This window comes from Nannospalax galili, unplaced genomic scaffold, assembly GCF_000622305.1.
Source record: "Nannospalax galili isolate Female #2095 unplaced genomic scaffold, S.galili_v1.0 scaffold704, whole genome shotgun sequence".
Lineage (NCBI taxonomy): Eukaryota > Metazoa > Chordata > Mammalia > Rodentia > Spalacidae > Nannospalax > Nannospalax galili.
In genome coordinates, this window is record NW_008352394.1 from 70,463 (window position 1) to 96,977 (window position 26,515).

The window sequence follows — 26,515 nt, forward strand, 5'->3', positions numbered from 1 at the left end:
CCTGCATGTGTGTAAGTGCACCTGTGTCATGCAGTGTCCTCAGAGACCAGAAGAGGGCATCTCAGGCATCTCATCCCCTGGAACTGGAGTTACAGATGGTTGTTAGCCTCCATGTAGGTGCTGAGATTTGAACCAGGGTCTTTTGCAAGAATAGCCAGTGCTTTTAACCATTGAGCCATCTCTCTAGCCCCCAGAAGGTGATTCTTTTTTTTTTTTTTTTGTGAGGGGGAACACATTTATTTTCCCCTCTTGAACTTCCCCGCTCCCCCATATTATTTTTATTTTATGTGTATATGTGTATTGCCTGCATGTAGGTTAAGTGCACCTGTGTCATGCAGTGCCCGCGGAGGTCAGAAGAGGCTGTTGGATTCCCTGGGATTAGAGTTACAGACAGTTGTCAGTTGCCATGTGGGGGCTGGGATTCTGCAAGAATAACTAGTGTTCTTAACCTCTGAGCCATCTCTCCAGCCCCCAGAAAGTGATTCTTAAGGCATCTGACATTTATCTCTCTTGAGAGAGCAAGTGCAGCTCTAGCTTTGGTGTGTTTGGGCACGGACAGCTAGTATTAGGGATTTCTTTTTGTTTTTAATGTTCCTGTCTTAGGTCTCTTAATTAATGGCAGTGGTGGGGGCAGGTGGCATGGAGCAGCACATACTCTGATCCAATGCCAATTTCTATTCAAGGATGGTATGTGTATTAACTTGTCTCATTGTTGCAATAAGATATGACAAAAGCAACCTAGGGAAGGAAAGGTTTATTTTGACTCACCATTTCAGAGCAGTCTGTCATCACATCAGAAGCTTGAGGCAGCTGGCCACCTTGCCTCTGCAGTCAGGAATCAGAGGGATGGGTGCTTGTGTTTAACTTACTTTTTTCCTTTTTATTCAGTCAGGGACCTTAGCTCTTGGAATGATCCTGCAGCATTTAGGGTGGGTCTTCTATCTCAGATAACCTAATCTAGAAAAACCCTCACAGTGTCCAGAAGTTTTTTTATGGCAAGTATAAATCCCATCAAGTTGGCAGTCACAATTAACCTTCAGTATGCATTGTAAGACTTATGAGTAAAGGTATAATATCTCTTGTAGCCTTTTAATTTTTTTATTTGTTTTGTGACTGTGTATGTCTCTGTGTGTGTGTGTGTGTGTGTGTGTGTGTGTGTGTGTGTGTGTGTTTTGCTAAAGATTGAACTTTGGGGGCCTTTTTTGTTATAAGGAAGCACTCTACCACTGAGCTATTAGTGCCTCTTATAGATAAAATTAACTTTATGAAAATTTTTGTGCATTACCTCATCAAGCTTTTTCCAGAGTCATTCCGATTGCTTATGTTAGTGGTAATACTAATTAAAAATGTAGCTAACATTTATTAAGCATTTTATCACATATGCCAAGTTCTCATTCTGCTAATTACTATATGACTTAATTCTTAGAATGCTGTGAAATTTTTGTACTTACTAAAACTGAAACCCAGAGTGTCTGGCCCAAGCCTACCCAGCTCAGTACAAGTTGGGTGAGATTCACCCTTGCCAGGTCTATCCAGCTAATTTCAGAATCAGTGCTCCAAAGTCCTGCCATATTTACCTTCTGGGCCTCCTAGTTCTGATGTTTCTAACCATATCTAGTCACAGTGAAGTTTTGATTTCCAAAATAGGGCCCAGCTCCTCCACCAAAGCCGTATCTCTAGTCTGCACCCACCTTGCCTTTTTTTTTTTTTTTTTTTGTTTAATTTGAGACAGTCTCTTTTGTGTGTCCAAATAAGACCCCTGCCCCCCCTCCAATACCGTTTCTTTGTTCGCCCCCCCCTCTTCTTTTTTTTTTTTTTTTTTGGTTAAGATTTACTTACTTTTATTTTATGTGCATGAGTGTTTTGCATGCATGTGTAAGTGTACCATATACATACAATGCCTAAAGATCCAGAAGAGGGCGTTGGTTCCCCTGGACCTGGAATCACAGACAGTCGTGAACCACCATGTGGGTGCTGGGAACTGAACCTGGGTCCTCTGTAAAAGAAGCAAGTGCCCATAACTGCTACACCTTCTCTCCAGCCCTACCTGTCTTGTCTTAATCAGAGTTCCTCCAGCACAGAGGGAAGAGTATTGTCTTTACTCCATTTACAGTATCTCTTCTGTGGTGCCAGCTAAGCTACTTTTTGTTGACGACAAGAATTTTCTGCCTCTTGTGTGTTGTACTGCCAGAGAGATGGAGGGGCTAGTCTAAAGTCTGAAATAAAACATGAAATTAAAGAAATGGAAAGTGCTCTGAATTAATAACAATAATCCACTATCTGTTGGCATTTCCTGTCCTCTTACTGCTTGTGGAGAGAGTGGGCTTATCTGGCCCTGTTCTTGGAGGAAGATGTCAAATTGTGGGGGAAATGTGTCATTTATTTACAGCATATGCTGACCACCCTGGAAGCAGGAAACAGAGGTGTACCGGTTGGAAGGTACCTTTGTATAGAGCAGTTGCCTAGATTTTGGCAAGTATTGAAACTGCATAAGGCAGTGACTCTCAAGCTTGTCGGTATGCAAGACTTGCTGTCCCTTTCCACAAGGTTCATATTCCATAGATGTGGTATGGAAGCCAAGAATTTGCACTCGCAACAAGTTTCCAGGTGACACTCAGGTTGCTGCTCTGGGGCCACCTTTTGAGACCCATTCACCTCAGGGAACTTTCTAAAATGCAAAGTGAGGGATTAAATTCACATAGGTATTTACATTTCAGGGCTAGAGATCAGAATCCAGGACTTTGCATATGCCAGGCAAGCATTCTGCCACCAAGCAACATTCTCCAGCCCCTCCATTTCTAAGTAAGTCATTGGCTCAAATAGGAATAAGATTGAAGTTATGCTTTAACAACCATGTAAGAATTCATATAAGAAAGATGATGCAGAGATGAAGCTCACTGGTAGAATGCTTGTCTAGCATATATGAGGTCTTGAGGTTGATCTCCATCACTGCAAAAGAAGGAAAATTGAGTAGTAGAAGGACTAGATAGATGCCTATGATAAGTTCTCGTTCCCTGTGGACTAGGCAGTAGCTGGGTGCTGTCTGGATCCTGGAGAGCCTTCTAAAGACGAGGACTCAAGAGACCTAAGAATTCTGATTATTCTTGTTAGCCAAATATAGGAATGGAGGCTTCAGTTTGAGAACGAAACCTAAGTCCACATTCTTGTTCTGTCCCTGGCTCTGTCACTCACTTCATACACTTTCTAGGTAATGAATAATAAGTCTGGTACATAACAGATACTCAATTGGTCGCTCCCCTTTCCTTGTGAGACAGAAAATGACCTGAACAAAGATATAGATGCAAAAGAATTTGGGATTGTTTGGTCTGGGGGAGTACTATACGATGACAGGGAGAGTTGTCAGGTTCAGAGCTGTCCTGGCACTCACTCTTGGCCTTCTCTGAGTCTTGATTTCCTTGTATGTAAAAGAGGGTAAAGACTATCTGTGGTTCCCTACAGTTTGGCGTTTTTTATCATTTGGTTTTTTTCTTTGCCTTTTTTTAATCTTGACTTTTTAGTTTACCTGGCCTGAATTCTTGGGCTCCAGTGAGGTGAATGTGGAGGACTTTTGGGCCACAATGGAGACAGAAGTGATTGAGCAGGTGGCATTCCCTGCCAGCATCCCCATCACCAAGTTTGATGCCTCTGTTATTGCCCCCTTCTTTCCACCACTCATGAGAGGAGCTGTGGTCGTCAACACTGAGAAAGACAAAAACCTGGATGTGCAGCCAGTACCTGGTAAGGCCCCCTCGTGGCTTTTTGGTGTAAGAGAATGGCTCAGTCAGGAGTCTGGGACATTGTTCATGGCAAGACAGAGCAGTGGTAGAGAGAGGGGCAGGTCTTGCCAAAGGACTGCTTTTAAAATTTTAGCAGCTGTTGACAAAATCCCCTAGAAGTTAGTCATGGCACAGTCTTTAAGAGCTACCAGACACATAATATAGGACACACAAGTCTGCCAGCCCTCTGGGATGTACTAGTAAAAATCTAGCCAAAAAATGCTGATGTCTCTAACCTCAAGATTTTCATTGACAAAGTATAGGGAATGTGCATTCAAAACTGTTTTGCAGCGTGTGTGGATTGCATCCTGGGAAGCCCTGGAGTAGCTATGAAGTGCATGTTTCTGACAACATGGTTTTACTTCCTAGCTATGCTACAGCGCAGCAGTGTGACCTCTGCAAAGTTCTTTCATTGTCCTGAGTCTTTGTGGCCACATCTAGAGAGGGTGTGAAGATGTTACTCACCTGCTGGGTTGTTGAACTGATGCAGTATAGTAGCCTTCTACTTAATTTTTTTTTCATGATTTATGGTATTTTATTTTATTTTTTTTAATTTAATGACCACATGATTAGAAGAAGCATTTCATTACAGCTTTAACATATTAAATAACAATTTCCAGAGCAAGGATACATCTCTTTCAAAGGTGGCTGTACTGCAGCTCATGATAAGAAATGCACTTTGCATCATGAGCTAGAATGATATCCACACTCTGACACGTGCCACATCTACAGTTAGAAACTTTCATACTAAGGCTGTTTTTCCATACTAAGTACAATACAATTTGGGGTGTGTTTTTTTGTTTGTTTTCTGACCATGATCCTTTATTGTTGGGGCACTATACTCTCTGGTGTATCTGAAACAAGGCTGGACTGAGCCAGACTCCACCCACAGGAGAAAAGGCAGCTGCATCCCTTAGGCTAGCTACTCTAAGCCACCACCAGCACAGCACAGAAATAGTTTATTTTTTTAATTATAGATATGAAGTATTATATTGATTTTTTTTTTTTTTTTTTTTTTTTTTTTTTTTGTAAGTGCTCTATGTGATACTCTGGTTTTCAAACATTACTTCCCAATGATAGTGAGGCCTATCCTCACTTCCTTCACCTCTGAGCTTCACTCTCTTTAGTAATGTGTGGAGGACATTTTTTAAATGACAGCTACTGCCTGGGGTTAGAGAGCTGGCTCAGAAGTTAAGAGCACTGGCTGCTCTTGCAGGGGACCCAGGTTCAGGTCCCAGCACTTACATGGTGGCTAACAACTGCCTGTAACTAGTTCCAGAGGAGCTGATGTCCTCTTCTTGCCTCTTTGGGCACCAAGCACACACATGATACACACATATGAATGCATGCATGCACTTATGCACATAAAATAAAAATAATTCTTTTTTAAAAAATGACAGCTGGAGCTGGAGAGATGGTTGAGTGGTTAAAAGCACTGCTTGCTGTTGCAGAAGACTGGGATGTGAATCCCAGCACCCACATGGTGGCTAACAACCTATCTCTAACTCCACTTCCAGGGGATGCAACGCCCTCTTCTGTCTTCTGCGGGCATTACATGACATGGGTGAACTTATATACTTGAAGGCATAATACTCATATACATAAAATAAAAATAAAATTTAAAAACTGATAGCTACTACCCCCCTTCTTCCGTCAAGTGTAATAAGCAACTGCACTCTTCCATTTTGAAAAACAGAAGCTATTGGATGAAAAGCTGGCCTGTCCTAGGGTTCCTTACAATAGCGCTGTGCCTGTTATCTCATGTAGATATTTCAGGATGTGTTCCAGTTGTGAGATACTTCAGATAATCAGCAGAAGTTGTAGACTTGCCCAATATCCCACCTCTCCTGGCACCCTGGGGAATGCTGGTCCATGAAGAGTTGGCTTCTGCTCCTTGCCTGCTGCCATCCTGCAAGCCTCGCCCCTCCCTCTTCTCATCCTCAATATGAAGGGCTGGCCATAGTACCACCCTCCCAGCAACGCTCTTGTCTCTTGCAGGCAATGGCAGTGCCTTGGTGAGGTTGCTGCAGGAAGGCACCTGCAAGCTTGAGGAACTTGGCTCCTATGGTGGGGAGGAACTTCGACACCTACTGGAGCAATGTGGCATCCCCTTTGGGCCAGAAGACTCCAGGGTGAGTGTGAGGGGCAGTGGTAGAGACTGGGGCTTTGGAAGCAGGGTGGCTAATCTCTTCCCTGAGCAGAATATGAACCTCTGTGGCTGGGCACCTGTTTTGGACAGAGGGTGCTAGCAGCCAGATGGTGACATGCATTGAGGCCTTGACCTCTATTTGGTCCTCCTCTTGAAAGCAGTGAGCCCAGACAAGAGCCTAGAGCAGTCCTGGCTCTTAGTCTATAAGGCCTTGAATATACGGAATTTGCAAGGCTGTTGGAAAGGATGTGCTTCACACAGCATCTGGTTTTCAGGTTCTTAGAAAGTGGCTGTTGTTACAATACGCACGCTGTGTGTGGATTTTATCCATACTGTACTTCATATTTCTGTGCTGTTGAAAATGTTCTTCCTTCAAATTCAGATTCAAGTGTTAGCTCCTGTTTAAGGTTTCTCTGACCTATAAGAAAATGGAAGGACCAGGCTCCAAATTCTAGCAGCTTGTTCAGTCTACTTTGCCTTGCTTGTGACCTCATCTTTAGGGGGACCTCCTGTGCTTACTTGTACCTAGAGGAAGATGAGCTAGTGAGGCTTTAAGACCCAGGCTGGTCTGGCAGTTGATCCTTTCGCTTTGGTTTTGGACTGAGCATTTGATATTGAGCACCAGGCCTGGTCATTCATGTTTATGTATGCCTGTGGTTTTAATCTTTTCCTTTCTCACCAGGATCAGCTCTGCTTCTCCTTATTGGCCCTCTATGAATCTGTACAGAATGGAGCCAGAGCTAGACAGCCCCCACCCCATCTCACAGGGGGTAAAGTCTACAAGGTGTGCCCCCATCAGGTAAAGTACTAACAGGAGTGTTTGGAGTAAGTTTGTTAAGGTTAAACTGTTCATAGAGAATCTGATTGGTCCCTTGAGGATTGGGATTTTGGTTACTATGCAGCCTGGGGAGTAGTTGCTGTGGGTCAGGTGCCATCCTTAGGCTGAAGAAGAAGCCTGGGTCATTCAGAAGTCTGTATTAAGTACCCTACCACATGCTGGGCCCTAAGTTACCTAAGTATACAGGGGTGAGCAACAAAGATGCCATTCTTCCCTACTTGACCTCATATTTTTCATGGGGAAACTTAAACTACACCTTGTGATGATAGCTCTGGGGGAACCAGACAGAGCTGAGAGGGAGGCATCTGTTGTCTGCAAGCAGCCAAAGGCCAAGACCTAGATATGGGGGGGAGAGGGGGGCTGGAGGAGAACCAAGGGAAGAGTGGCCACTGGGACTTTATTCTGAGGCTGGTCAGAAACCTTTTAGATGGTGTTGAATGGGAAATGAATGGGGTGGTGAAATGGTCTGGTTTAGGCTTGGGGACAGTGACTTAGGGTGTTTTGTAGAAGGATATGGAGAGGATAGACACTGGGATAGCTCTGAGACAGGTTGTATAGTAGATGGCAGAATTGGCCTAGGAAGATACTGGGATGGGAAATCCGGTACTGAGTAGGGTAGGTCAACAGAGCCTCAGTTTACCAAGATGTCAGGGCAGGTTGGCTATAAAAAGGTGAGACTATCAGTCACTGGCTATTCATAAGGGACTTGAAACCTCCCTTTGGATCAGAGCCTTTTCATAAGATGGTACTCTGTGCCTGGGCCATCTTCTGACTCAAGAGCTATCTTGGAGTTATAAGGGGAGCATTTCACTTGAAGGGACAGACAGATGAGTGTGAAGGCAGAGTTTTCCAGTGCACTCAGCTGTTCAACATTGGAGTGACTGGGGAGATGTCAGTAAATGTGATTACTAGGCTGCAGCAAAGGCTATCATCTGGTAGGACGCTTGCTCAAAATACAGGTGGTCCAACCAGACACCCTAATGCCTTAGGGTTTAGATTGGCACACAGTCTTTATCAGTAGCTGGCTCTTAAATGCTAGCACTGTAGAGCTGGAATTGGGAGCCACTGCATGGTTGGTAGAGTGATACGGATGGGGTATGGTTTAGAAATGTTCTGAGGTGCCTTTTAGCTAGGATAAGTCCCCCTGTTCTCAGGAGGACAAGGTGAGCTGGCAACTTCCTTTAGGGACAGAAAGAGGAGGGAAGGGCCATTGAGATGGCTCAGTGGGTTGCTTAACCAAGCAAGCTTGGCAACCTGAGTTTGATCCCTGGAACCCACTGTGGAAGAAGAGAACCAGCCCCCAAAAAGTTCCCTTTTACCTCCTCCATATGTGTGCTGTGACATGCACAAGACTGCACACAAAATAATAAAAATTTTTAAAGAGCTTTTAAATTATATGTATATGTGTATTAAGTCTCTATGTGGGTATGTGCATGTTTGAGTTCAGGTGCCCACAGAATCCAGAAGAGGATGTCAGATCCCCTGGAGCTGAAGTTACAGGTGATTGTGAGCCACCATGTGGGTTCTGGGAACCAAACTCTGGTCCTCTACAAGAGCACTAAGTGCTCTTAACTGCTGAGTCATCTCTCTAGCCCCAAATTTGAAAAAAAAAAAAAAAAAAAAAAAGCCAGGCATGGTGGCACACGCCTTTAATCCCAGCACTCAGGAGGCACATGCACGCAGATCTTTGTGAGTTCGAGGCCAGCCTGGTCTCCACAGTGAATCCAGGCCAGTTGGGGCTACAGGAAGACCCTGTTTCAAAAAGACCAAAAAAACAAAAGTAAATCAGTAACAGGAAGAGGCTGGGCATGATGGCACATGTCTTTAATCCCAGCACTCGGAAGGCAGAGGTAGGTGAATCTGTGAGTTCAAGGACAGCCAGGGCTGCACAGTGAGACCGTTGTCTCAAAAAACCAAACAAAAATGTAGCAGTAAAAGGAGGAGAGTAAAATGTCATGGGCCCTGGCTTTAGTCATGAGACTGATCTTCCTTGGAAGAAGTGAGTTGAGGGCCTTACTTAGGCTGCCTACACATCAACTCCTTAACCCTGGACTATACCCTCCATCTCCCACAGGTGGTCTGCGGCTCTAAATACCTTGTTCGAGGCGAGAGTGCCCGTGATCATGTGGATCTGCTTGCCTCCTCCCGCCACTGGCCGCCTGTGTATGTGGTAGATATAGCCACACCAGTGGCCCTGTGTGCTGACCTCTGCTACCCAGAACTGACTAGCCAGATGTGGGGGAAGAACCAGGGCTGTTTCTCTAGCCCTATAGAGCCAGTTGTGGTGAGTCGCCTTCTAAGAATGAGAATATGTCCCTCAGGCCTGCTGTGTCCCACCCCACTAATTATCAAGGGGGCTCACCTGGGAATCATCTCTAGTATTGTTATTCTTCAGCAGTGTTTTGTCTTTGCACCAGTATTTGCTACAAACATTTTACTGACCACAGTAGGAGGCCATAGCATGTCATTTAGTGTACCTGGGGTGTTCTAAACACAGGCATCTTGTGTTAAAGGCGGTTGCTTTCCAGAGAAGCTAGAAAATTGCTGTCTTTGGGAGTCATTGTGAGTACTGACCACCCTGAGCACAGTTGTAATTCCTAAATCTTAGATTTGATCATGTGAGGGCATGATGTTGAGAGGTAGATAACAGTGGTCATAGAAAATACTCATCTTGCATCTAGAACTATCAGCTAAATAAAGCTCAAAAAAACTTTTAAAGGGAGTTGGGGACTAGGTGTAGTGGCACATACCTTTAATCTCCACACTTGGGAGGCAAAGGTAAGTGAATCTCTGTGAGATTGAGGCCAGCTTGGTCTACATAGCAAGTTCCAGGCCAACTGGGGCTATAGGGAGACCCTATCTGGGAAGAAAAAAGTGAAAATTTTAAAAATGGGAGTTGGGATGTAGCTGAGTGAGGTCTGGGGTTCAGCCCCTATTACTGATCTTCTCTGACCCTCTTTCAGTGGAACTAGAAAGGAAGACCCAGAGAGGGAAGTGGACTTGAACAGGTTCACACCACAGATCAGTAGCAGAACACTTGTGTTTGTGTCTTGGTACATTGTACCAGGAAGTAGTTCCTACTAGAGGCATGCACACTGCAAGGCCTGCCTTTGGCCTTGGCTAGAAGAGGCATTGGAACTGATATTAGGAAGAAGGGAAGATTTGGAGAGAGATGAGTGCCCCTGCCGAGTGCATTCTGGGAGGTGAAGGCCTCTGGCTTGCTTTAGAACTGACATTATTATCCTCATTCCCTGGGGTTCTCAAGCTCTCAAGACCCCCAAAAGATGTCTGAATCATCCCTCAGAGCCACTTCCTCCTACTCCTCTGCACCCTGAAGTGATCAGGTATAGTGATGATGATGCAGCTGAAGCAGTCCAACATCTGTGCTGGGATAACTGGTTTCCCGTTCCCGTTCTCACATGAGGACATGGAGGCACTCTATGCAGGGTTACTAGGACTTCAACAGGGCCACTTGACTCGTGGCCTCCTCCTCCTCCCACAAGGTTCTACCTCAGTTATTCCCTCTTATCAAAGTGGCTTCTCATCTCTCTTCCAGAGTGTGTCCTGCCCTGAACTCTTGGACCAGCATTATTCTGTGGATATGACAGAGGCTGAACACTCTGTCCAGCACCCAGTCACCAAGACCGCCACACGGCGTATTGTCCATGCAGGCACACAGCCCAATCCCAATGACCTCAGTGCTGGCCACCATTCCTTGTCCCTGTGCCCTGAGTTGGCACCCTACGCAACCATCCTGGCCTCCTTCTCGGACAGTAAACCCAACAGTGTCCGCCAGAAGCCCATTGCCTTTGACAATGCCACCCACTATTACCTCTACAATCGCCTCATGGACTTCCTCACCAGCCGGGAGATTGTCAACCGGCAGATCCATGACATCGTGCAGAGCTGCCAGCCTGGCGAAGTGGTCATTCGTGATACCCTCTACCGCCTTGGGGTTGCTCAGATTAAGACAGAGACAGAGGAGGATAGGGAGGAAGAGGGTGTAGCCTCAGTGGTAGAATAAGCCAGGCCGTTATACAGGGCCTGCACCATCTCTCAAGCCATAATATGGCCCTTGCCCAAGGCAGACCTATCCAGGGACTTAGAGAAGCAGTCCCCTGTGGGGAGGGCCTTGGATTGTTGGAACTGACCAAAGAGCTTCCATTTCCTGACCACTGTGGGGGCCTCAACCTCCAGAACTTGGGAGAGGTGCCAGGATACCTCTGCTGACCCTGAGAGAGCATGTGGGAGACTATGCTTAAGGAGAGGAGGATGAGGGAAAGGCTGGGAGCTGGTTCCCTGGGCCTACTGTGGCAACCTGGGGTGGCTAAGGTAGGAACAAGAGTCCCTGTGTCAGGTGGGGAAGCTGTTGAGGCTCCCACAAGGAGAAACTGGTTCCAGCCCTATAATCACATGGGCTGCTTTGCCTGTTGCCTTTGACCAGGGGCCTTGGCCTCATTTGCTGCCAGGGTCCCTTTGGCCTCTTCATTCTCCCCAAAGGAGGGATGCATTTTTCTCCAACTCTTTCTGCACCCACAACTAGGGGAAGCTGAGGAGGGAGGAACCAGTCAGTTACAGCTCTGTATGGCACTGTCCTCTGCCCTGAGCTTTGGGGAAGAGAATCCCCTTCCTCCTTTCTCTACCACTACTGCTGTACTCTACATCCTTTGGGCCTTAGGACCGTCACCACAGAGGGGATGTGGCCCATGGTTGTGACACAACCTGGCAGCAGTAGGAAAACTCCCTTCTGTGAAGGGGAAGCAGACAGGGCCATAAGGAAACAGCAGGACTGGCTCAAGTGCCCATGGTCTGCTCAGGGCCCAGGAATTGGCCGAGTGTTATTTAATTTATTGAGAGGGGTGGAGTACTGGCTTCCCCCACCCCCTTTCTTCCAACAAGAATGAAATTTACTAAATTATCTGGTTTTGATGAAGCAAGATCCAGTTCCCTGGTCATTGTGTTATTTAGCTCCTGATGGGGCTCTTGTGACTTCTCATGAGGGTGATGGAAGGCACTTCTAGGGAATTTGCAGGCACTTGTGTGGTGCAAAGAACCAGGAGCATGCTGGCTAAGTTAATGCTGTTAGTTTAATGTTGAAAAAGATACCCACAGCGTGACTGTTAGTGGGGATGAGTCAGCTTGGAGGAGTGCCAGCCACATGCCAAGGACCCTTGCCTTCAGCCCAGATAACAGGAGACTGGATACAACACTCCTCACTTTTAGCTGCCACTTGGCTCATTCTAACAGTACATGATCCAGGGTGAGGTGGGGTTGTGCAGTGGCCACAGGTGGAGACTAGATGGGCCTGTTAGGTCTTAGGAGCCTGCAGTCTGAAGCACCTATAGAACCTGCTGCCGACTTGATCAGGGGATGAGCCCAACCACTTGCTTATAGCCTTGGGGAGCCTTGTCCTTCCCTTGGGCACAAAATCAGTCTGTTTCTATAGATACAAGAGGATTAGGGAAGCGGGTTCTTTCAAGTGGGAACAAGATCAAGAGAGTGCATTATGAGTGTACCACTTGGCACAGCTTGAGGCCAGCCTTTGAGAAGAGTGGGGATTAGGGGAGGTGGCTCAGCCCCTGATTGGCAGTGATGGCCCAGGCTCTGGGAATGGGGGCCTCCGACCTCCCTCAGACCCCTCATGCTTCCAAGTTTTAGAGCTGGGTCAAGCTGAGGGCAGAGTTCATATGTCCTCTCCATGTCACCTGTCCATGGAGGAGGTGGAGCTGGGAACGGGAGAGCTGCAGCACTCGGCTATCAGACTTCAGCAGAACTGGTAATTGTTGGGCTGCAGTAGGGGCTGCGCGATGTCTGCTGGCTCACAGCAGGCCAGGTGCTCACTGGAGCTCTCCTCCTCTGGCTCGCTGCTGCTGCTGCCGCCACCTCTGCCACCATTGCTACTGCTACCACTGCTCGTCAGGTTGGCATAGTCCTGGGGGTGGGAGAAGCCAGGGACAGGTCAGTCTGGATTCTTGAGACCCAGCCCAGCCTGCTCTGACCAGCCAGGCAGCCACTCCAGCCCACTCACTCACCTGCTCTCTCCTGTCCACTTGGGCCTGCTCCTGAAGGAGGGTGCAGATTTGCTGGAAGGTAGGTCTGCAGGTGGGCTCCAGGTCCCAGCAGGCCTGCATGATGCTATATCTGTAGACAGGACAAAGGTTGCCTGTGTCAAGCTCAGAGTGCATGTATTGCTAGGGAGACACTATCTAGTGGAGCTCCCCAAAAGCTACTCAAAGTTAAGTTTAGGGACTGGATGTGTGGCCCAGTGGTATGCTTGAGGCAGTTGAGTATAGAACCTTTGAGAATCCACTGCAGGAACTGGAGAGATGGCTCAGTAGCTAAGAGCATTCATTGGTTGCTCTTGTAAAGGACCCAGTGTCAATTCCCAGTACCTACATGGTGGCTAACAACTGTCCATAACTCCAGTTCCAAGGGAATCTGACACCTGAGCTCCATGGGCACTGCACAACACTGATGTACTTACATTGTGCAGGCAATAGACACATACACATAGAAATAGTACTTAAAAAAATTTTTTTTTTAAATCCCCTGCAGGGGAGATGAAGCCTGGCACTGGAGCATTCTGCACAAAGCCACATGCTTTTTATCACTACTACCCCCCACACATCCAAATTCTAGGGATCCTTTGGTCTCCCTGGCTGGCCTTCACGTACATGTTCTTTGGGGCAAATGTAGGCTGGGCCATTTGGTATCCATCCTTCACCAGTTTGTAGAACTTGCTGTTCACTAGGATGCCAGGGTAGGGGTTCAGCCCTGCAAAAGGCCAGGATCACATAAGAGATCACACTTGTGTGTGTCACCCCGTGTCCCATAACCCCCGTCCCTGTGTCCCTTCTACCCGCCCCCCCCCCAACTGCAGAACGTAAAGCAGCCCTGAGCTAGCAGTGGGCTTAGGCTTTTGGATGTAACAGGCATTACCACATCACACAAGCCAGCACAGACTTTGGGAGTAATCAGAACAAAGCTTGGGTTATGTACCAGTAAAGTGAAGGGTGACACCAGGAGGTTATTTGGTAGAGCAGTGTAAAGATTCCAGCAGGAGGCTCCCTGCCCAGTACCCAGGGAATGGCAGATAGGAGGGAACTGCCTTAATGGCCTATAGATAGGGGCAGCACCATTTTGGATCACAGCTACTGCAGAGCAGAGGGAAGGACCCACAGGTCATGCACAGTGGCTGGAGAGTATGCAGACTCATGCAGGAGCTGCCACGCTGGGTCAAGAGCCCTCATCCACCCTTTTGCTCCTGCCTGCCAGCCCTTCTCTGTCCTGGACATAAGTCATCTGACTGGATTCCTCCATGAGGTTCAAGACATCAGTAGAGTAACCAAAGACAGGTCTGCCCCAGCCTGCTCCTGAAATGGACCCAGCAGCTCACCAAGTGAGAAGATCTCCCAAAGGAGGATGCCGTAGGACCAGACGTCACTCTGCACGGTGTAGATGCAGTCAAAGATGCTCTCTGGGGCCATCCACTTTACAGGCAGGCGGGCCTGGCAAAACACTTCTGTTACTTGGGGCTTTGGCTATCCACCCTATGTTCAACCAGCCACTTTCTCTCAGTACTCACATTGCCCTTTACCACGTAGTTGGAGTCATTCATGATGTCCCTAGCCAGCCCAAAGTCCCCAATCTTAGCCACATGTCCACTGGTCAACAGCACATTGCGAGCTGCCACATCCCGATGAATGCACTAAGGGAAAGTGTTGCAAAGTTAATCTCTGCCCATCCCCCGAGCCCGAGGACCATAAAGCCATGGGGTTTCTGATGATGGACTTGATGAGTTTTGGTAGTCTACCCTATTCTGTCCAAACCTAAGTGGGCCCAGGGTCTGAGAAAATTTAGTGTGGCCAGAAGCAATGAGTCGCTGTGCTGTGGGCAGTCTCTGGCCCACCCCATTCATAACACCAGCAGCTGCCTCAGAGCTCTGCCGTGCCAGGCCCTTCCCCAGGCATTTACATGCATTATCACCCTATTATACCCCTAAACAATTCTGTGATTATACCCATCTCTATAGACATGGATCCTGAGGCACAGTGAAAAAGTAGTGGTCATTCATACAGCAGCAGAGCCAGTGGTCAAACCGTTGTCTTAAAGTCTGTTCTGAAAGTGGTGGTCTGGGCCCCTGGGCCCTGAGGTGTTCATGACTCATCCCAGGAAACCACATGCTTAATGAGGAGAGACAATGGCTGTCTTGTGCCCAGTGCTGAATAACGGTGGTTAAGCTGTCCATGGTAACACGGGGAAACAGGCCTCCCAAGGCTGGGGGCCAGTCCCAGGAGGAGCCAGCCCTGGGCACAGCTTCATCCTGCTCCCCTCCCAAGGCCCTCTGCCCACTTAATCTCACACATCCACTCCTCCCTTCTCCTTCACAGGGTCCTTCTCGTCCTCATTGATCCAGCCTATAGTTTAGCCTCCACCCTGACCCACCATCCCCGCCCAGACCTGAGTACTGAGCTGGTGCTGACTCACGTTCTTGGAAGCAAGGAAAGCCATGCCCTGAGCCACTTGGCTGGAGAAGTGGAGCAGGTCCCAGAGCTCCAGTGGCCGACCAGCCTCCTTGTCCAGATCTAGGGTAGGAAGAAACATCAGGGCAGCCCTGCCATACCTGTGCTTCTCCCCAGCTCCTAGGCCCATCAGCCCTTCTCTCTTCTGGGCCTAGTACCTCCTCACCTTGTTCAGAGAAGGAGTCATTTGAAGAAGTGGAGACCGGCCTCATCTCCACATAGGTATCCACACCCTGACTGGAGAAGCCACTATCCCTAGGGAGGGGAGAGGGTTGAGAGGTGGTGATCAATGCCCATCACTGCACTGCCCAGCCCCAGCCTTGGCTTCCAGCTGTTCCAGGACTCCTTTAGTTACCTCCTCAACTTGAATGTCCCTTTCTAAGGAGGCCCCTGCTCAGCCATCCTCAGTGCCAGAGCCACAGCCCATTTCGAGCAGCCCTTCCTGTTAGAAAGTTATTTGCTGTTCCTAATGCCAGTGTGCCCATGGGATTCTCCCAGTTCCTGCTATACTCCAGCAGGGAAGAGGTGGCTGGCTCTTAACATCCCTACTGGAATGCGCTCAGTCCAGGCAGACCTCTCTTGAGCTCTCTACGCAGCATTCTCACCCTTGGCTTCTCATTCAGATTACTCAGGGAGGGCCAGCAAGATGGTTCAGTGGTTAAAGGTGCTTACTCAAAGCCTAATGACCTGAATTTCTGGGGCCCGCATGGTGGAAAGAGAATGAACTAACTCACATAGGTTGTCCTCTGATCTCATGCTGTGGTTGCATACGTGTGTGCACACATACACAAATAAATGTAAAAATAAGTTTTAAAAAAATGCCAGGCGTGGTGGCACGCGCCTTTAATCCCAGCACTCGGGAGGCAGAGACAGGCAGATCTCTGTGAGTTCAAGGCCAGCCTGGTCTACATAGTTCCAGGACAGCTGAGGCTACAGGGAGACCCTGTCTCAAAAAAGACCAAAGAAAAAAATCATTCTTGGGGCTGGAGAGATGGCCCAGCAGTTAAGAGCACTGACTGCTCTTGCAGAGGACCTGGGTTTGATTCCCAGCAACCGTCCTTAACTCCAGTTCCAGGGGAATCCAAGGCCTTCTTCTGACCTCTGAGGCATTGCATGACATGGGTGCACTTACATACATGCAGGCAATACACTCATGCACATAAAAATAATAAATATAATATTTAAAAATAAATCATTCATGAAGGTTTTAACATTCCCCCATGCCTAGGGCACCCTCAGAAACTAGGGACAAAGGCATCCATTCACAGCATTAAATACCAGGTCTAAAATAGAGCTTAAACTGACCCGGTGCAGAGAGCCTCTTTTATTTTTATTTTGTATGAGTGTTTTGCCTGCATGTATGTAAGTGCACCACGTGTGCAATGCCTGCAGAGGCCAGAAGAGGGCATAGGATCCCCTGAATTGGAGTTACAGATGGTTGTTTAGGCACCAAGTGGGTACTGGGAAACAAACCCAGGTCCTCTGCAAGAGCAGCCAGTGCTCTTAACCCCTGATCCATCTCTCCTTCCCCAAGAGCCTCTTTCAGTGCAGTGTAGATAGTGTTCTCAGTAGGTTGAGTGGGCAGGCCTGCGATGTGCATTCCAGTGATACCAAGGCATGTGCTTTGGGTGGTAGGTCAGCTGGAGAAGTACAGTCACACCCTGAGCAGCCACTGCAGATTTCACCCTGACACTGCCTATCCCCTCAGGCGCTCAGAAAAAGAAATCATTATCTCAGGAGTCACCTATCTCCTTGTTCTGGAAACTATACTTCTCTAACATAGCCTGGGACCCCATAGGCAGGACCTGTTCATATCCCACTTGCTCCCGAAATGTTCCATTCAAGAAATGCCATACCTGTCCACACACTTTCAGAAGGAATCTAAGGCTTTTTTTTGGTGGGGGCGGGGGTGCTCATTTTGATTTGATCTGGCCTAAGGTTGCAGCCTGTAGAGACCCAGTATGAACCACTTTCTCAGAGAGGTGGCAGAGAACTGGAAGAGGAAGCAGACCCAGCCAGGGTCCCATTTTTGAACACCCCTCTTTGGCTCCCCCAGGCTCAGCAGCTGACAGTACCTAGGATATACACACCCTCCTGTTTCTTTTTTAAATTTTAATTTTATGTCTATGAGTGTTTTGCCTGCATGTATGTAAGTGTACCCGTGCCAGAGAGTATTGAATCCTCTGGAACTGGAATTATAAATGGTTGTTAGCTGCCATGCGGGTGCTAGGACCCAAACCCAGGTCCTCCAGAAGAGCAGCTAGTACTTTTAACCACTGAGCCATCTCTTTGGTTCCCACCCTCCTGGTTCTAAGTGTGGTTCCCATTTGTCTAGTTCTGCTGCCCTACCATGGCCCAAGACAGACTCCAGGATAGCAGCATGGCAGGTCAGTGCTGGACTCCCAAACAAGAAGAGAAGTCTAGCCTGGCTTCCTCTGCCCCACTCATGTGCAACATGAAACTCACTACTTCCTCTCTCTGATTCCTCATGGGGCTCTGTCCATCTACCTCTGATGGCTTCCGGGAATCACAGCATCACAGAACATCAGAAAGACCCTGAGAGGTTCAACACTCAGATGGCTCACCTGGGAAAATCGATGCCTGTGGACCAGCAACCTGGCCACAGGTCAGGCTGTTTCACTGCCTCCACCCAACAATTAAACTGTGTTCTCACTTCCCCATGGGGATGTAAGGACTGGGGTTGCCTGCTTCTGATGGAACAGATCCCCTGCAGCCTCCACAGGCATACTGTGGGACAAACAGGAACTAACATTCCCCTAAGCCCTCCCACCTTTGGTCAGGGGCCTGGGTGGGTCTTTCTACACATAAAGGTCATGAGTTGATGAACACATGATTTTGAGCTGCCCAGCTTTGCCCTCCACATTCCAAGAACATGGTAGGTGCTCAGATATTTGTCGAATGATAGGCGTGTAGTAGGAAAGCTGAGCTGCCATGAAGTCTGGGGTGGTTATTCTCTATGGCACAGACAGTGTGAGGTTAGCCCACCAGGAGGTCTTGGCACAGACCTGGCCCTGCCTCCTGTCCTCGCCTCCTTGCTGTCTTTTGCCAGGGAGCTACCTGCGCACGCATTTCTTTTCCAAGTGGATGTTCTTGTAGCCACAGTCCCCCTCGGAGTCCTGACTGGGATTCAGGCTGGGTCCCAGCATGGCTTCAGCCTTCCTTCGTAGAAAGTTGAGTAGGTCGCCATAGCAGCAGTACTCAGTGATGACCAGGACAGGCCCTAGGGCAGCCAGGAGTTGGGGTGAGGGAGATATGCCCTTGGGCCTCACTCCCCATGTGAACAGGTGCCTCTGGCCGGGGACCCAGCACACCTGACTTCTAACCCTGGCTCTGGGAACAGACTTCTCAGTGCCTCAGTAACCCCATCTGTGTAACGCCAATGAAAACTTAACAAAACTTTCAAAAAACAGCTTAGATGTGGTAATGCTTGCCTGTAATCCCAGCACTCTGGAGGTTGAGATGGGAGGATCATGAATTTAAGGTCAGCCTGAGACCCTGGCTCAAAAAAGAAAAGGGGAGGGGTTGGAGAGATGGCTTAGGGGTTAAGAGTGCTGACTGCTCTTGCAGAGGACCCGGGTTCAATTCCCAGCACCCATATGGTGGCTACAAACCATCCTTAACTCCCGTTCCAGGGGAATCCAAAGCCCCCTTCTGACCTCTGCGGCATTGCACGACATGGGTGCACTCACATACATGCAGGCAGTACACTCATTCACGTAAAATAAAAATAAAATATTTTTTAAAAAGGGGAAAAAACATTTTAGCTCAAGAATTCATTTTTCAGAGGAAATCTATGGCAGTTAAATATAGGACAAAGCTACTATAATGAAGAGGGATGTGGCCTGGAGTCCTGAGACACCTAAGTGGTCTTGGGTGAGGGCCTCTTAAAAGATAGATTTGGGGCTTCATATAAGACCTACAGAGTCAGATTCCCTGTAAGCCTAGAAATCTACATGAGAGTCTGCATCAGCTATTAGTGGCTCCTGCTCACCCTAGGAGTCTGACCTAGGAATATCAGGAGCCTATACCACTCAGAGCAGCTGAGAAGGGGAACTTCGAGCCAGGTGCCCAGGGACCCTTGGGTACCCCAAGACCATGGATCCCCATTCCCAACAGGCTCTTACCTCCATGGGTGCAGGCTCCCAAGAGGTTAACTATATTCTCATGCTGGCCCAGGTGACTCATGATCTTCAGTTCTGACATGAGGGCCTCCTTCTCATCAGCATGAGCCGTGGCTAGGAGATGGGACCACACGTCAGAGCAAGCAGGGGGCACCCAGAGACCAGGAAAGATCAGAGTCCAATGAGAGGAGGAGAAATCCAGACAACAGATGGGAGAGAGGAAACCAGGAGGGAGACGAGGGACTGCCCTGTTACTGAACTGATCTGGAGTGGAAGAAGTGAAGCTGTGATAGGATCATGATCCTTACCTACGTGGCCTCTGTTTACACCATCCTCCCTGGGGCTCAGAAGTCCCATTCCTACTCAAGGGTTTAGAGATCTCAGAACCCAGAGTCCTATGGAGCCTGGAGTTCTTATGGAAAGTCAAGTCCCCAAACTAAATCTCCCAGATTTCAACAGGCTAAAAGTGTGCAAAGTGCCTCTTGTGATAACAGACCAGCCTATCAACAGCACTCCCCAGCCCCCATTCCCACCTCCCCTGTCAACCCCCATTCCCATCCCCCCCACTCCCCATCCCTGGGTCCCCCATTCCTTCCTCCCCCCACTCACACTTGAGCATCTTCACAGCCACCTTCAGCACGGCATCTTCCTTGCCTAGACCAAAGGCTGTGGCCTCTACCACCTTCCCAAAGGCACCAGCTCCAAGAGTCTTACCTGTCATACACATGGACCCTTAGGTTCCTGGGGCCCATCAGTTCCCTGCAGCCCCCAGCAGCCCTATGATGGGAGGGCACAGATAGTGAGTCCCCATCTCACCAAACTGCAGATTGTTCCGGGGGAACTCCCACTTCTCATTGTAGGGCAGCTGGGTGGGGTCAATGAAGGTGTAGTTGTTGCCCTCATAGCTCTCAATGATCTTCCAGCGCACTTGGTACTTAGGCTTCTGCAGAAGGAAAAGAAGGCATAAGGCTCTGGGTCTAGCAGGCAGACTTTGAGCCTCACTTCCCGAGAGCACACGGGGGCAATCTAGAAGCTCTCAGCCTGCCATACACTGAGGGTCCATGGCATCCTGTGGGAAGAGCATCAAAAGCTAGTCCTTGCCTGACACTGTCTTACTATGTGACCTTCCCTTTTCCAAGCCTTAGTTTCCTGGACCAACATGGGGGTAGATGTTGAGATCTGTCCATTCATTTACCCACCTGCCCATTCACTCATCCAAATCTTGTTGGTTTTCTGGGGGTACTAGGAATTGAACCAGGGACTCATGAATGCTTACATACATACTATACAACTGAGCTATCCTCCAGCCCTACTTTTATTTTCAGTTGCTGTTAAATAAACAGAACTCAAAATGTACCATCTCAACCATTTTCAAGTGTACACCTCAGTGGTATTGAGTGCATTCACTGTGATAGGTAGTTGATGTCCAAAACTCTTGATCCTGTGAAACAAGTTCTTTATCCATTAAATAATAACACCCCACTTCTCCCTCTTTCTAGCCACTGGCAGCCATGATTCTACTTTCTGAATTTTACTGTTCTGGGTATTGCATATAAGTGGAGACCTTCAGTATTTGCCTCCTGTGACTGGCTTATTTCACTGATAATATCCTCAAGGTTCATCCATGTTCTAGTCAGAATTCCCTTTCTTTTCAAGGCTGAATCACAGTTCCATCCAAACATTTTACTAAGCATATATTTCTATCAGGTGTGGTCAGTTCAACATTGAATAAGGCAAACTCTTGGCCCCATGGAGTTGGCATTTGAGTGGCTAAGAGAAGCATTCAACTTAAATGAAGTCTTCAAATAGTGCCATGAAAGATGTGTCCATTGGTGCAAATAGGATCAAGCCTGTTATAGGGTAAACAACCACTTTTCTGACTGGAACAGAAGCCTGTGCCACAAAAAGGAATTCACAACTAGGACTAACGTTTTCTCAAAAGCTCCTCACTGGGTGGTCATAGGCCCTAGTGGGGATGATACCGCTGTTGTTTTGCTAAATGGATATGATGTGTTTGTCAATTTTCCTTCCAAATAGTTATGTTTATCCCCATAAATTAATGCTGCTCCCAACTTTAGTCAGAGAAGCTGCTTTTTGCAGTGGGAAGCACAAACTGCAAAGTTTTATAACTTGTCAAAAGTGCTGAGAGGGTGGGCTGGAGTGTTGTGGGATGCTGTCTTCTGAGCATAACATGGCTGTTACCTTCTTGAACTCACAGCAGCTATTACCTGCATAGGACCTGTGCAAGATTACACCTGTCAATATCCTGTCATAAAGGTGGGAGGAGCTCACAAGGTCCCACCCTCCCTGAAGATCTATAAGCAGTTAATGGTTACTGGGGGAGGAAGAGACATTTTCTTCAGTGGTATAGCCCATACTCCTGTGAAAAAAGAAAAACTTCCCGTCTATATTTTTACAAGCAACCCTAATGAAACTCATTGGAACACACACACACACACACACACACACACACACACACACACACACTTAAAATACAATAGTAATTCAGGAAGAGGAAGGAGATCAGTGGACATGGGAGAGAGACAAGAGAGGTCAATGGGGAATGAATACGATATGATCAAAATATGTACATGCTTCAAAATGTCATAATGAAGCCATTATTATGTATAATTAGTATCTACTTAATAAAAGCATTAAAAATAATGCCAAAGACAATAAAGCAGGATAACAGGATAGAGTGATGAGTCAGGAGGGATCATGAGAAGCCAGAAGAATTTTACAGACACAGGGAACACAAATGCTGAACAGCCTTGAAGTGGGTAACATCCTGAAAAATGCAGGGGACAGGAAAGTGACCAGTGTGGCTTAGGGAAGGGGAGCAAAGCTTCCATGCAGGAAGGTCATAAAGGTGTAACTAGTGGGCTCTCTCCTAACTGGAAGAAGGAGCAGGAAAAGTCAAGGCAGGGGAGGAGCCCTCTGGCAAAGGGATAGCCACACATTACATCTGACAGTGGGCTCCAGTTCCTCCTCTGGCTCTCTGTGCTACGTCAACCCTGTTAGCTGGTAGAGCTAAGACTGGGGTCTGGACAGAAGGGGTGACTGCCTCACCCTTTCCTGCCCTGGGGGGCAGCTGCATGGGTGCATCATACCAAGCTGTCCATGAGAAGTGCTGAGGGAAGACTGTTTGGGGGAAAGTGGAAGCCAGGCTGGCGTAGTGAGGACACTGAGACCTTGGGTCAGCAGACCAGTTCTCTGTTCTGTCAGGCCTTGAGGACAGGGACTGGCAGGTCTATGCTTAGCAGCTGGGGTGTTTCAGCTAGGGGAAGAGGGTAGCCTGTCACTGAAAGTCTTGCAAACATATGAGATTTCAGATAACCACAGTGAAGAACTTGTAGTTGGTAATTTGGGAGAAAAGACTGTAGTTAGGAAAAATGAAGAACACCCAGTGGTTCACCATGATGAGCACCTATAATCCTAATACTTGGTAGATGGAAGCAGGAGGATCAAATATTCAAGACCAGCCTCTGCTATAGAGGGAGTTTGAGGTCAGCCTTAGCTACATGAGACCCCGTCCCCAAATAACAAAGCAAAAAGAACAAAAAACAAACAAAAAATACAAAACATCACTACTACCACCACCACCAACTAAACATCCATATGTTATAGCTTGGGAGAAGTATCTGAAACGAGACCTAGGGTACGACTTCGTGAGTCTCCAAGGATGCAAACACTGTAGGTGGGGTGGCCTTTCCTGCCACTTCCATCTCCAGAAGCCTCTGTGGCTACGGCTGTTTTTCTCCTGGCCACTTCTGCTTCCCCTGTCCCTCTGCAGCTGGGCTGAGTCAGCCCTCCCATCTCTGTCCAGGCAATGTTGGAAGGGATGGTCTGAGGGGAAGGGAGGTTTGGCTAGAATCTCACATCTGAATCTCTGATCCTGGTGCTGAGCACTCTTTGCCAGTCTTGGGAATCCCCAGGGTCCCCTGGGACCTTTGGGGACATCCTTGGGAGGTTAAAGTGGTCCCCTGCCAGATCCCTTCTTAGCAGGAGTAGCAACTGGAATGCCAGTTGCAGCTGCTTCCTGACCCTTCTTGGGAGCTGGGGCTGGCTAGAGTCTCACTGTGTGCCAGTTTACCCATTACTCACACTGACTCTAAGCCTGAGTCCCTTGCCTGAGTTCTCCTCGTGGGCGTGGGGACATCAGGTCTAAGCCACTTTCCCAGTCAGGCCTCTGACTCTGTGTTGTAGGTCTTGAGCCTAGGGAAGAAGGAGACCCCTTCAGATCCACTGAAAACTCTGCAGGCCCTCCTCCCTCAACTTGGTCCTGGACCCAGAATCCAAAGCTCTCTGGTGGCCTTTCTGTCCCTATCCGTCCTTCCTCTGCGCCCCATCACTCCCTTCCTTTGTCCCTGTCCAGTAGCCTGCTGACTCCTGTCCTTTCCTCTTCCCCTGAGCCCTTCCCACTGCTGTGGCTTCCCTGGGGGACAAAAGATGATGACTCAGTTATGAGCAGAAACAACCCTTCTACGGACAGGCCACTCCACCCAGGCCTGGGCAACCAAGACAGGTAGGATCAAGGGCCCCATGAAGAGGTTGACCAGAGAAGTACTGCTAGCAGGAGGATGACTGCCTTGACCCTTTCACTCTTCCCCAGGAAGGGCATCTCGGCTTGGGGACATTGAGGGTGTTGGGAAGATGGCAGCCTGAGACTGCAGGTCCCCTAGCCATGGGAGGGCTCAGAGACCATTGAATTTCCTGAGTGGGAAACAAGAAGGTAGCTAGAGCAAATGTTCTAAAAAATAGCACTGTGGAGAGAGCTGAGGTGTCCCTAGACCACAGCTAAGCGAGGCCAGTCAGCCCTGGTAGAAAGGGCTGTGGGGTCCAGATGCTCACGCGGCACCCGAGGGAGTTTTCAGTTCCATATAAGGAAGAGCTTTATGCCAGTGGAACTTTGCAGAGGAAGGCAGCCATGACAATGACTAAGCCATCTCTAGCAAGTAGTACCCAGCAACCACTTTGGTGTGTGGTCAAGGAGATGCCAACCTCAAATGCTCTCCCATCCCACCACACATGAGCTAATTGGGTCCCTAGCCAACATCCTCCTTAGATGAGGAAACAGGTTCCACCACTGAGCCCTGTCTTTGACACCTGGCATCTTATTCCTCTTCTATAGAGGAGGTTGGGGAATCTTGCCGACCTGCCTTCAGGAATCTCGTTTTACAGATGGACAACAGGGCTTCAACACACGCACTTCCCTGTGATCTCAAGGCAGAGCCATTCAGAGCCAGAATGGGGACATGGAGCATCAACTACCAGTCCCTGGCTCTGAAGGCCAGTCATCCAGAGTATGAGGGGCTAGGAAAAGTCACCTGGCCCCCTCATACAGAAGAAGAAACAAGGCCAGAAACGATAGTTAGGTAGCTCAGGTTATTGGCAAGTGTCCAAGTTGGACTGAGGTCCCTGCAGTGGTGACCCAGGCCCCTGTTTTCTTGGCTGCATTTGGAACTACATTCTCATGCTGGGTGGTGGTGAGAATGTAGGGAGCCTGACCCTGGGACCCCATCATCTATTCATCCCGCCCCTCAATATCCTTCTTACAGGACCCCTCCAAAGCAGGGGTAACCATGAAAAGATAGTAAGTAAAGGGGGCACAAGCAGTTACTATTCCTTAACCTCCCTTTGTTCAAACCCACTGGCAGCACTGGACCTGGAGGTTGGGGTCTCACCACTACATCAGACCCTAAACTCCAACCCTCTCCTCTTCAGTTCTAGAATGTGCCTTGGTCCCCATACCCTGCCTCTCTGCATGTACTACTCTCTCCACAGAATCCCTTCTCTTTTCCCCGGACTCCCTATCTTCTACAGCCCCTTCCAGCAAAGCCTCACCACCTCCTCCAACAGCCCCTCCCACACACCCTGCTGAGGGGAGGCCCTCTACCTCTGGCCCCTGGCCTTACCCTCCTACTGTGTGAGGAGGCACCTGGGCCAGGTGGTAGAGGCCATGGGCTCCATTATTGACCCTGGCCCTGGTCCAGCCTTGCTGAGCTCAGAGTCTGATTAATTCAGTGCTAACAACTTCCTCTTACCTCTGGGGCATTGGGAAGAAGGTAAAAGAAGTTGAATCCATATTACATATGGTCCAAAAGCACAGCTTTGGAGTTTGTCCCCTCCTCTGCCACTGACCATGAACTAGGACCTGTCTGAACCTCTCAGAGTCTCAGATGCCAATTCATAAAAGAGGGTTGGTGACATACTTGTTGAGGGTAGTAAGTGGGATGACAGGGATAAACAGCTTCAAAACAGTGGCCCTCACATTTCTTGCTTAGTGAGAAGCCTACCAGAGCATTCAGTGTGCCAACAGGTAGCAATAAATGGCATGCTTGCTAATCAGAATACAGTGAGGGGAAGGAAGAGGATAGAAAGGATCACAGGCTTCCCACTAGCCTCATGCTGCTTGAGCATCTAGAGATGCCCTTTCTGTGTGCCCATCTCACCCACGTGCTGGATGTCTAGAGGCCTCGGGTTGGGACCTTGTTCTCAACCTATAGCACCTTTTGCTCTCAAAAGTACCCTCGCTCTCACTTTCTCCTGTCCTGGACAGTAAGCCTATCAGGACAGCACTAGGCTCCTCAGCACTACCTATGTTGGCACACATTGGTACCTACTACACAGCCTCTAGCTGCAGGACCTCCTGACAGGATGAAGGAGTGAGCACGGGTTCCTTTGGCCTGGCTGCCCAGCTTCCCCACCTAGCTCACCTGCTTATATTTGTACATGAGAACCAGCAGGAGCAGCAGCAGCAAAGCCATGACAGACATGCAGGCCACCACCACCGGTGTGAACAGGGACTCATCCTGGAGCTGCTTGACCCTTCCTGAAAGACAGGGGCAGAAAGTGAGCAAGTGGTGGGGCCGCCAGTCACACTCCTGAGATCAGCTGCCTAGAACACAGGAGGTGCTTAAATGCTTCTTTTGCCCAGGAGCCCCCTCACCACCAAACCTCCATGAGCCTCCTGGAGATGCTCCCTTATCTAATGGCAGGGAGGACCGCTTGGACAGCCTCTCTTGCAGACATGCCCAACCCTCAGGCCTGCCCAGAATCACAGTGTCCTGTGGCTTGGGGGACCCTTG

General features: G+C 48.6%; 2 protein-coding genes across 4 annotated transcripts in view; one reads left to right on the forward strand and one right to left on the reverse strand.

Moving 5' to 3' along the window:
- The window catches only part of Hmgxb3 (HMG-box containing 3), a 64,243-nt gene extending 52,546 nt beyond the window's left edge, over nt 1-11,697 (forward strand). For 2 of the 3 annotated variants that reach the window (XM_008849379.3, XM_008849380.3), the window contains 5 exons: nt 3,519-3,738; nt 5,775-5,908; nt 6,608-6,724; nt 8,838-9,047; nt 10,320-11,697. In XM_008849379.3, coding sequence (XP_008847601.1) covers nt 3,519-3,738; nt 5,775-5,908; nt 6,608-6,724; nt 8,838-9,047; nt 10,320-10,787 — 1,149 coding nt within the window. In that variant the 3' untranslated portion in view covers nt 10,788-11,697. The remainder of the gene's footprint in view (nt 1-3,518; nt 3,739-5,774; nt 5,909-6,607; nt 6,725-8,837; nt 9,048-10,319) is intronic. The other variant, XM_008849377.3, reaches the window with a different exon arrangement.
- A 135-nt stretch (nt 11,698-11,832) lies between these two features.
- Nucleotides 11,833-26,515, reverse strand: part of Csf1r (colony stimulating factor 1 receptor) — a 55,331-nt gene continuing 40,648 nt past the window's right edge. Inside the window, exons 11-22 of the mRNA XM_008849381.3 lie at nt 26,144-26,259; nt 20,244-20,370; nt 20,037-20,141; nt 19,431-19,541; nt 18,364-18,526; nt 15,452-15,540; nt 15,251-15,348; nt 14,349-14,471; nt 14,160-14,271; nt 13,438-13,537; nt 12,796-12,904; nt 11,833-12,695 (exon numbers count right to left, since the gene is read on the reverse strand). Coding sequence (XP_008847603.1) covers nt 12,528-12,695; nt 12,796-12,904; nt 13,438-13,537; nt 14,160-14,271; nt 14,349-14,471; nt 15,251-15,348; nt 15,452-15,540; nt 18,364-18,526; nt 19,431-19,541; nt 20,037-20,141; nt 20,244-20,370; nt 26,144-26,259 — 1,421 coding nt within the window. The 3' untranslated portion in view covers nt 11,833-12,527. The remainder of the gene's footprint in view (nt 12,696-12,795; nt 12,905-13,437; nt 13,538-14,159; nt 14,272-14,348; nt 14,472-15,250; nt 15,349-15,451; nt 15,541-18,363; nt 18,527-19,430; nt 19,542-20,036; nt 20,142-20,243; nt 20,371-26,143; nt 26,260-26,515) is intronic.